Source organism: Thermobia domestica, unplaced genomic scaffold (assembly GCF_964235325.1).
Source record: "Thermobia domestica unplaced genomic scaffold, izTheDome1.hap1.1 HAP1_SCAFFOLD_473, whole genome shotgun sequence".
Taxonomy (NCBI): domain Eukaryota; kingdom Metazoa; phylum Arthropoda; class Insecta; order Zygentoma; family Lepismatidae; genus Thermobia; species Thermobia domestica.
The window spans coordinates 109,077-121,156 of NW_027656183.1; the positions used below are offsets into that span (position 1 = coordinate 109,077).

At 36.2% G+C, this 12,080-nt stretch overlaps 1 protein-coding gene across 1 annotated transcript in view; it reads left to right on the top strand.

Annotated features, from left to right (window-relative positions):
* Nucleotides 1–12,080, top strand: part of LOC145676916 (lysosomal alpha-glucosidase-like) — a gene marked incomplete at its 3' end in the record, with an annotated part of 136,353 nt that overhangs the window by 101,989 nt on the left and 22,284 nt on the right. The window contains 2 exon segments of the mRNA XM_081747690.1: nt 4,491–4,596; nt 6,922–7,172. Of these exon segments, the coding sequence (XP_081603816.1) occupies nt 4,491–4,596; nt 6,922–7,172 (357 nt within the window).

Sequence of the window (12,080 nt, forward strand, 5' to 3'; positions counted from 1 at the left end):
GGAGCCAGATAATAAATGAAGTAATCATGGATTTCTGCTTGGATACTTACTGGAAAAATTAGTTTTCGACCCTTACCGCAATTCACAGCTAAGTTCCGCTTCTGGAACTGCAACGCTAGAACCCTGGAATTTAATTTACAAATTTGGCAACAAACGCATTATGGCGTTCTGCGCCAGTTTCTTCTCAAAATCTATTTCCTTAAATGTAAATTAATATTTAAATAAAATGTGAAACATAACATGAAAAACGATCAAACAATATATCTATTTCGTAGTAAGATCGTTACTTTAAAATACTTTTCATAAAACTGAGAACCTCTAGTAAGAAGTAACACTTTGTGTCATCTTGTGTGTTCATTGTAAAACGAATCAAATATTTTCTTTTGTTTGATATCTTTTTCGATATCAGAAGACGCAACCAAATGAATCAGTGTCTTGTATTGTAGCTCAAACGTAACTCTATCTTATAGTACAATGATTGTAATATGTAACGTTTCATTGAGCAATAATTAAGGGAATTGGCTAAAATATGTACTGACTTTCGGGTGGTGATCCACCGTAGAGGAATTTTTTGGCTCCTAGTCTTCAGCAAACGAGGCATAGGGAAATATATCATATGATTATTGATATCTCTATATGTCTTTTCGCGCGCGATTGAACGTGCATAATCATTGATTGTTCTAGGCTGTTTACAGATATTATATATAAAAGTAAAGTGAAATTCCCTCCTCTCTTGTCTAGCGTAGCGAGTGACGCTGTTAACAGCAATGCAATGCTGATATCGCCTGATTTAAACCGTGAGCAGCAGTTAAAATAGGTCAAACATACAATAGAAAAGCCCTTTCATTGCAAAAGCTGTCGAAATTTAATTCAAAATAATGAAAATCAAAATGAGAAAGTCACTTAGACATAAAGACATTAGTGATTTAATAAAGTTTTAGATAGCACAAAACTAAAAAAAAAAAGAAAAAAAAGAAATACAATTATAGGCTACATAGCTTCCCCGTTGCTAAATGGTCAGCATAACGCGTGTGGGTTGAACCAATCGTTAAGGTGTAGGTCCACGTCTCATTTACCTACGGCGCTGAGACATTAACTCTTAACATCAGTACAGCACAATTCAAGGCGGGTAATTTGGGGGAACCAATATCACAGTCATGATGCAACAGAAACAAACATTTTGAAAATTACATGCGATAAGCAAGAAAATATTCTTTTGACAACACACTATAATCGCTTATAAATTTGTTTCAAAGAAAGGTCTGTTTTTGGAGGTATTTTTTAAAGGCCGTACCTGGGATGTATATGGAAATATATAGCGTGTTCCCACCTAATATTTTTATAGTGATGCGTAAACATACCTTGAATTTACAAAAGTACGAACATATGTGGGTATATATGCTATATTTTTAAAACGATCGAGCGTGTACCTACCAAACATTCTAACATTATTACCGTCTGTACTAACTGCTAAGTTGAAATTATTTTATGTCACGAAAATCATGATATTTTCGTCACTTTTCAAGGAAGGTCATTTTTCTTGGAATTCCAGACTGTAGTCGAAAATTGATACTTTCCCTGAGTAATCAGGGCGAAGGAACGAAAATCAACTTCAATTGAAAATACGAAATGGACATAAGTATGCAAATACAACCTGACAAAATATGAAATTGAAGTCTTAATTTCGTGCTTTCTTCTACAACTATTAAAAACATCTATGTTTATTCTTGCTTGTTTCGAATGCTCAGTAACTTTCCTTAACCAAAGGTCACATTCAGTACCTAACTTCGTAAAATTCTGTGTGGGAGAACGGGATACAAAAAATACAAAAAAGTTATTATAACTGGTAAACTGTTATGGAATGTACCTGCAGCTGTTCGTCTGGGGTAGTATGTTTTCACATCAGTTCTAACGTCGTATCGTCTTCAGAGGTTGATCAAGCCATTGCTGATAGTCAAGTTGAACAGTTCGTATTGATCCAGTAAATCTTTATTTTTTTATTCTATTTTGTTATTATTTTTTTGCCATTGTGTCATAATTTGCTTCAGCCTCTTCACCATTTTGACACACTCAGGATTCAAATTCAGGGGATTTGCTGAGATCCGTGATTTTCGACGCTTACTAAAGCGAGAGCTGCTACAGAAATAACAAAATTTCTTGCAATTGCAGTTACTCAATCTTGCTAACGAGCAAGTTCAATTACATTTCAGTGTAAAGTAGAAACTAACATCTCCGGAAATCGGTTTATAGCCAGATACGCATAAACAAAATTTTGATTTGGGTGGAACGAAGACAAAGTTCAGCACTTTATCCTTTCTCAAGATCTTTGACTGTGAATTGCCAATTTATTTGACTTGAAATATTCTAATTTTTCTTTTGTCTATAGTCAAGAAAATCTTAAGGGCACTTTCCACTAACAAAATACTGAGAACTTCTCACCCTATTTTATCTCCTACATCATCACTTCTGGCATCTAAACATAAAGTGTGTCAATCTTAATTAGATAGCAGACAGTCGCAGATTAGCACCTACGGTGAATTGGTTGGAGCTTAGGGTGGCATGCAGCCTAGGACTTGCATATTTGGCACAGCCTCTTGATATATCACAGAGAAATTAATTTATTGTACTCGCGATTTCCCATGTGGGTGTTTCTGCATTGTAGATTATCTGGATTGTTTCTGGATTTTTCTATATTGCTGGGTCCATTGTCGATGGCAATTTGGTCTTTGTAATTTATTACACAAATGCTGCAATTTTTGGAAGGTGGGAGGAGAGGGAGGAGAATGGAAGTCCGAAAATAATGCCTAGGACGCCAGAGTGTATTAATTCGATCTTGACAACGGTGATGTGTCACTTTCTGAAATGTTATCATCCATACGACATTTATAATGATAAAAACGGACCAATTTTAGTTCTGGACGGGATTGTCTAATTCCTTGTCAGGTATGCTTATGTTCGTTCCATGTTCACATTCTCAACCCTCTACTCTTATTTTCATAACAATTATTGTTTCAGTGTTTTGCTCTTCTTCAGGATTGTCCAACTTTTACGTTGTGTTTCCCTCAATGAAATCAATACCTCCTTACGCTGCGGTTCTAGCCTTCAGAACATCCTTTTAGCATTGATCGAAACGTGGTCTATTAACTTTTAGTAACTGTTCGATTCAAATGTATCAATAAACTTTCCTTGTAACCCTTAAAATATGAGACGGATATGTTGTTATGAACTATTTTATCTTTCAGCACCCCTGCTTACTTTCAACAATCTCTCCCCAAACAACACATTATTGTTCAGGCTAAAGAGAGAGAGAATAGTTTAACTCAGGAAATTATTGCAAAAGACCTTTGTATGACCTTCTTTAAATGGAAAAACTGCAAACTCATCTTTATTTCACAAGCATCGTAGTCTATCAGCAGTTAGATTTTGATATATATGACTTTGAGAAGGACTCCGGTCGAAGGCAGAATAAATACGTAGTTTTGTTGTAACGCTCTACAAGAAAATGAATCTGCACAAGAATTTACAGAGATTGATACGTTTCCAGTGGAAAAAATTGAAGTTGTTACTTTAATATTTTATCCCACTATCGATGCTCGACATAATGGTAACCGTACGGGTCATTTGACAAAATTGCCGTTTTCGCTGAAGCAGGGATATATTGTCCCACTCCTGATTGCAGCATCTCCAATTACCATACTTCAGAAGAAGGCCAGTGATGTTTTGGTCATGTGACTTGAAGCTTTGTCCTGGTGTACTTTTGCACGATCCATATCGTCGCTGTGTAAGTTGAAGATACAACATGTTGTTGATAATAAGCCGCACTGACTTTCATATTTCTTCACTGTTGCAAACCTTGAGCTTCCCTCTGTCGCAGAAATCATAACAACCATAAGAACTTTCGAGAAATTTTCTTTGCAATGATGCACAAAGAACTGTCTAGGTGATGGCTCGAGCTCTTCCAACCACTATACGTCCATATTTCGCCCATTGTCACATCAAATTTCAGGCAGTCAAAAGCTAAGTGGATTTCGTACTTCGCTTTGCTCTTCCTGATTTGCTCCGCGATTCACCGTGGTGTTAGCACATTCACGGCTGAGCTTGAAGACAGTTTGCAAACTCTATTTATAATAGGTTGCATGATTCACTAATTATTTATGCAACATATGTGTTGCTCTCTGAAACCCTGTCTTGCCTGCAAGTTGTTCCAGCGGAAACGGTTTTGCTCTGTAGAGCTTCTGGAAAGAAAATGAGTACTCAATTCTTGTTAAAATGACTGTGCATATAAGATTATTGTAACGCTTAGATTATAATAATTATTTAAAGTAGATATATCTCAAAAGCAAAAATTCGTTTGAACGTTAACCTTTAACATTAATTTTATCTACTTGTATTTATGATGTTATCTATCTGTCTAATGTAAATATTAAAGATAATGAAGTATAATATGACGGATTAGCCTAAAAAATCAATAAATGTTTAATTAATTCTAGACTTTGGAAGCATTTGATTTAGACATCCCATTGACACGAAATTTCAAACTGGAAGTGAAAGCAAGACAAAATGAAGGGAGAGTAGAATGTCCGGTGTCATGGAACCGTAAGTATTATTACTGAATTATTATAGGCTGTATTCAATTTTAGATACATATATTTCTATTTTTATACGAGGTATCGAATTTTTTTTATCTAATAGTTAATTACGTCATTACAATTTGGCCGTATGTAGAGTTTGAGTACATTTGAGGTCAACATTCCTTGATATACAGCCAGCAACATTAATTATAGCTTGATTCAAGGCATATTTTTACTATTCTAACTTTGAGCAAAACATAATGGGATTTTTTCGTAGATATGGATTTTTATAAAACATTGTACGCGAATGGCAGTGTAGCTTGAAAGATATGTAAAGTCAACTTTAATATTAAAAGATCTTTCAATAATTTTTAAAACAATAAATTTTCCATACTTATCAGCATTATGAAGCAATTAAATATTTACTTGAATGAAGATGATAACTTTAACCTGGAAAGACTAGGGATTGCACTCAATTGAAAGCAACGAGATTTCATGAAAGGCTCATCATAGGTCTCCGTGGATAATATAAGCAAGGAAATTGATTAAATAACAAAATTTTGCTCTTTAACTACATATATAAGGCACGCCCAACTGAAAGTGGGACTGAGGTTGGGGCTCCGTTATTCTCAGTGGTAGGACTTTGCGATTTCTCTTGTAGATGGCAGTGCGTCAGGAGAAATTTTACATACAGTGGATAGGGTTTCTGTTTTGTTGACAGGTAACGAAGGTGGCATGGATTCCTCCAAACAGGCTCAGCGCGCAGTAATCCAATTTTGTCAACAGGTGTTAGTGGAGTTGACATTTCCCGTCGAATGAAGGGTGTGAATGGGACTGAGTATATGTCAAGTACTGCAATGTTCAGATGGTGTGCGAGTTTCATCATGGATGTGTGAGTACAGCGAACATGCCACGACCAGGTCAAGCACATGTGATCATCACATATACTGCGCAAACAGATACTTGGATACCTTAACCAAACTGAAAACAGCCATTAAAACTCACAGACGTTAAGCAAAGGTTATATAGTCAAAAGGAATTATTCTGTTGCAGAATAATGCCTGCCCTCATGTGACACACGTGTACAAAGATCTCCTACAGCATTTCGGATGGGAAGTTCTCCAGCACCCGCTTATAGCCCTGGCCTGTCACCCTGTGATTTTCATGTGTTCGGGCCATTAAAAGAAACACTGAAGGGATGCCGGTTCACGGACAAGATGAGATCCGAGAAACAGTTGAGGAATGGTTCCGCACCCAACCCACGACTTTCTTCGCTGACGGTATCCATCGTCTCGTAGACCAATGAGACACCTGTCTCAGGCACCTAGATGATTATGTGTAGACAGTATTGTTACACAGATCTTATCCTCTATGGCGGGAGCTCATGTGGTTCGGATTCCACGTTAATCAGTAGGTCCACGTCTTATATAGCCTCGCTGCTGAAAGGGACGTTAAACTCAAAATCAAATCTTATCCCCTATGTAACACTTTTCAATTTATAATATACCTATGCATTAAAATTAAATAAACCTTTGCTTAAATGTATCAGTCCAACTTTCATTTGGGCATGCCTTATATAATTTCTGGTAGGAAAGTATTTAACAATGTAATATGATACGCATTGTTCACCTAGAACAACAACACCTTTCTTCTCTTTAAAGCATCACAACTTCCCAACTTTTAACGCCTTTTCCTGAGTCTCAAATCTGCCCTATTTTCCAAACCAGTTTGCAAAAGCCATTGTTGGAATCTTCACCAAAGTCTTATAATGTTATTATATACCTCATTTATGGTCCAAATTATGTTCCCTTTTGAAGATGATTTCAATAATGGTAAAACCCAAATGCTGCGTAACAAAAAAATTGCATTATATAAGCAGACTTCGGTGATTTATTTTTTCTAAAAGCACCTTGTACCATACGCCACGAATTGGCGTGTGTTTTGTAATTACCAGTTACTGGTAGCTGCAACAGTTTTCTTCGTACTTTTTCTCTCATGTGATGAAGAAAATTAAAGTTTATGATTCTCTTCTCAAATTATAAATATTATGGATCACATTCCCTATGACACTGTATGTCATTAACATGAATAAAGACTTTTTGAGAGATTCGTAAACATTAACATTCCGAACAAAATACTTCGTAAAGCACACGAAAAAATGTTTTATAAACATTTTATCTTAAAAGCGTTGTCCATATTTCTCTGCACTGTACTTTTGTAAGATAAGACATTTTGCTTTATACAAATATGCTACCAAATATTCTTTACTAATATTTGTTTAATTGTCTGTTGGTGCTAAATAGCAATTACATTAGTTGGTGTTTAGTGTAATCCACCGTTTGTTTTACAGTCCGTGGTCCAAACGGTACAATCAGTGAAGACGCTTGTTTGTCTGGTTGCGTATGGGACGCTGCCTCATCCACTTGCAATTTACCACCAAACGATCAATATGGTTATACAGCGTCATCACCTGAATCAATTGAGGACGGGCGACGACAAGCCCTTAATCTGTCAAAAGTTGGACCTAACTTGTATGGAGATGATTTGCAGGAAGTTCAGGTTCAATTGATTCTGTACGGAGACAACCTTGTAAGAATAAGAGTGAGTATTTACAGAACGACGTCGAAACTTCTGTGAATTTAGCTACTCTTAAAGATGTAAATTGCTTCTACGTTCTCTGCCTCTCACATGTAAGAGGTGCTTTCCAGTCTCTGAAACACACGTAAAGGATACAGTATTCTATACACAATTCTATCCTTTGTATATATATATATATATATATATATATATATAGTATGTGATCAAAAGTGTCCGGACACCCCAAAAACATGTTTTTCATATTAGGTGCAATGTGCTGCCACCTACTGCCAGGTACTCATTATCAGCGACCACAGTAGTCATTAGACATCGTGAGAAAGCGGAATGGGGCGCTCCGCGGAAACTCACGGACTTCGAACGTGGTCAGGTGATTGGGTGTCACTTGTGTCAGAAGTCTCTATGCGAGATTTCCACACTCCTAAACATCCCTAGATCCACTGTGTCTGATGTGATAGTGAAGTAGAAACGTGAAGGTACACGTACAGCACAAAACCGTACAGGCCGACCTCGTCTGTTAACTGACACAGACCGCCGACAGTTGAAGAGGGTCGTAAAGTGTAATAGGCAGACATCTATCCAAACCATCACACAGGAATTCCAAACTGCATCAGGATCCACTCCAAGTACTATGACAGTTAGGCGTGAGGTGAGAAAACTTGGATTTCATGGTCGAGCGGCTGCTCATAAGCCACACATCACGCAGGTACATGCCAAACGACGCAGGAGCGTAAACATTGGGCGAACAGTGGAAAAACGTTGTGTGGAGAGATGAATCACGGTACACAATGTGGCGATCCGATGGCAGGCTGTAGGTATAGCGAATGCCCGGTGAACGTCATCTGTCAGCGTGTGTAGTACCAATAGTAAAATTCGGAGATGGTGGTGTTATGGTATGGTGGTGTTTATCTAGGAGGGGGCTTGCACCCCTTGTTGTTTTGCGTGGCACTCTCACAACGCAGGCCTACATTGATGTTTTACGCACCTTCTTCCTTCCCACTGTTGAAGAGCAATTCTGGGATGGCGATTGCATCTTTCAACACGATCGAGCACCTGTTCATACTGCACGACCTGTGGCGGAGTGGTTGCACGACCATAACATTCCTGTAATGGACTGGCCTGCACAGAGTCCTGACTTGAATCCTTTAGAACATATTTGGGATGTTTTGAACGCCGACTTTGTGCCAGGCATCACCGACCTACATCGATACCTCTCCTCAGTTCAGTACTCCGTGAAAAATGGGTTGCCATTCTCCAAGAAACCTTCCAGCACCTGATTGAAAGTATGTCTGCGAGAGTGGAAGCTGTCATCAAGGCTAAGGGTGGGCCAACACCATATTGAATTCCAGGAGTACCGATGAAGGGCGCCACGAACTTGTAAGTCATTTTCAGCCAGGTGTCCGGATACTTTTGATCACATAGTATATATATTTCTCATTTAAGGTCAACCACATCATATGATTTTCAGAAATAATGGATATGGAAATGAAAGAATACCCTTTCATCAACTAAACTTCAAATTGCTCCCTCCAACACTTGTAGACATTTTCATTGCAACTCTGTTCAGAGTTTGTGATTTTCTAGTGAAACAATTATTGAATCATAACAATTTTCAATTAACTTTTCATCATAACTGTTCCATAGTATGAATGGTTGATAGTATAAATAATGCAATTCTTTGTGAAAAAATCTGTGGAGTCAGAGCTACTTGGTTTTGTTTCCGATAAAATTTTGGGAATGTTATGTCGACGATGGTTCAAAAAGATGGAAACAAAAAGGAAAAAGACCTAAATAAAAACCAAAGATATATGAGTAGAGGTATTGAGGGATATAATCCTAATAAGATGGTATAACTGTATAACTGAGGATGATGTTCTAAGGTAGCATTAACTCTTACAATTAAATTATGCTTTGTAAAGATAACCATACGACAGGTATTTGTAGCATATTTTAAACGTTCTATCTCAATGTCTTTTTCTAGAGAAATACATTCTTGTTGCTTTGGACTCACATAATTGTAACAGATGAAACAAGAACTAAAGAGATGATTACCTTTGGAATGTACGCTACTTGGCTCCATATCCAGTGCCCACGCAACCCAACATGACCGCAGGGCATCAAAGTTCTCTGGGATATTCAGGCTCACTGCAGAAACTTTACAAGGACAATGGCAACAGTGGTTTATCCAGAATTTTGAACTTAGGGGGGTATTCAAAAAATCTGGGGGATGCTTTTTTTTATAGTATTAGATATCCTTCCTGAGCCAGAGACAATTACCGTCGACTTTATCATGCTTGGTGTGACGTCGAGATTAAATCGTTGGCAATCGATTGATCAAACGTTTTGTGACGATCACCGCCGTGTAAAGGTTGATTTCTATTCAATCTTGCGTTGCGTGCTTTGCTTGAAAATTTATCTTGTCGAAAGTAAGTTGTTTTTATTCTATTGGCACTTAAGAACAAGAATTCAAAATATTTTAAAAACCAAACTAGCGAGATTTTTAATGGGTGTTCCCGTTGTGCCTGAAGGCCCTCCAGCACTTTGTAGAAAATATTTTAAATGATTTTATCTTTAGGCAAAACGGAATACCCGTTCTCCCTAATCTTTCGAGACGAGTAATTCTGTCCAGGGAGGGATTTCTTCAAGAGAATTTTTCTTTAGTATTGTAACAGATTCTGTAAGAAGAATAACTATTTCTTTAAGTTTGATCATAAATTTTAGATGTTATTCTGCTTGTTCTTGAAAAAAATGACTAGATACTGGCCTATTATTAACAGCGTTATTCACATCTATATCAGTAAAAATAAATGTGATTTTAAAAAAGCTACCTGCATAGAAATGTAAAATTGATTGACTCAGTTGCAAGAAAACCATTTGACATTGTAGCTGAAACGAAGATAAAACAAACTTACTTCGGTCTAGTATCAAATCATTTCACAACAAAATTTTATTCAGTTTTCCAGTAGTGCACCTCCAACATGTTAAGGCTTGCACTCAGGGGACGGCTTTAGGATCTTAATTTTGGTTTAAGCCCACTCCCTCGCGTATGGATACATATGCACATTTGATTGATTAATGACAATAGGAAATTACTTTTACAGTAGTGGTTGATGGTGTTTATTAAATAACTATTTACCATTAATATAAAAGTGGAAAATACATTTATTCTTTATTGTATCTTTTAGTGTTTATATATTTTCAGTTTTATATATTTTATATATTTTTGGGTAGGTCCGTGCCTACCCGCTAAAACCGCCACTGCTTGCAGTACGTAAAAGGTGCCACAGTTCACTGTCTCAAGACATGTTTGGCCATATATTAAGCAAACAGTGCAAAAGATGAGTAAGACGGCCCTTATCCCCGATTATCTGACCTTTTGATTTGATTGAAACTACAAAAAACATACAAGTATTTAAATATTGATATTGATATTTTATATTCATGCTATTTACATTGACAATATAAATATGAAAATAGAAGTACATATGATACAATTGCATACAGTATAGAATTATGTATATAAGAAATAAGCTGATAAGGTGATACCGAAAAAGGAGTTGTGATTTAAAAGACCAACATTCTAAGAGTCCCCTTATGCATCCTCTTGCATTGTTTGCTTAATATATGGCTAAAAATGTCTTGAGTATGTGAACTGCGGCACCTTTTACGTACTGCGACTCTTAGCATGTTAGAGATGAACTACTGAAAGAGTGAATAAAATCTTGATGTGTAACAATTTGATATTATACCGAATTAAGTTTATTTTATGTTCAGTTACAATGTCAAACGCGTTTCTTGCAACTGAGTCAATCAATTTTCCATTTACCCGCAGCTATTTTTAAAAAATTACAGTCGTCTTTACCAAATAGATGTGAATAACACTGCTGATAAAGAACTGTATCCTCGTCATTTTTCCGAGAAGAACAAAAGAATAACATCTTAAATTTATGATGAAACTTGAAGAAATAGTTTCTTTTCTTACAGCCTCTGTTAGAATTACCAAAGTGATTATTACGAAGCTGGACAAAATTCAAGAGGACAAACCTAAAGGAAAATATAGACAAAACGGACTAAATTGAAGCGACAGGATCATAGGAGCAGATTAATAAAATAATGATTATTTTTTCTTCAACTATTATGCATCTAAAATCTTATCTGAAATTCTTCACTTTACGGAAATAACATTTTTTAAAAATGCTGAAAACCCAATAAAAGACGTAACATTATTTTAGTGAGTATAGGTATATTTCACATTTTGATGTTTGCTTTAAAAAAAAATCTTGATCAGTATTTCAGAATTAAAATAAATATTCATACATTACTCAAAATAAGAGACTGCTATATGCTACCACACAAGAACGACTTTTTAAAAATCAAGCACCATCACAGTTACTTTTCCTAATTAAAATGAATGGTCTTACTGCAATATCCTAAACGTATTTGAAATACATTAAAGATATAATAAATAGGAATATCCAGAACTTTTCATATTGGTATGTGTGAAAGTAATTAAAGCTAATCTGTCCTTTTATTAAATATACTTACGCATTTTACTAGTTTTCAGCATTTTAAAAGAAAGAAAAAGTTATTTCAGTTGAAAAAATACAGATAACATTTTAGAATATAAGACAATTGAAGAGAAAAATAATCATATAGGGTGTGCATATATAATATATACTCCTATGATTTTGACCTTTGGATTTTATCCTCGTCAGAATTTTCCTTGCATTTTGACCGCTTGGATTTAGTTCCCGCGCTTGTTACTACAGCCATTTTATACATGAGTTTCGAACTGCATACCAACACGCTAGGAGTCAAGCTTTTCGGTTCTGCATTTCCCTAAAAATCTCCTCCTCGCATTCCTGTCTCCAAAGATTAGGCAGAATGGGAATTCCCATTCTGCCTCCAGGTAAG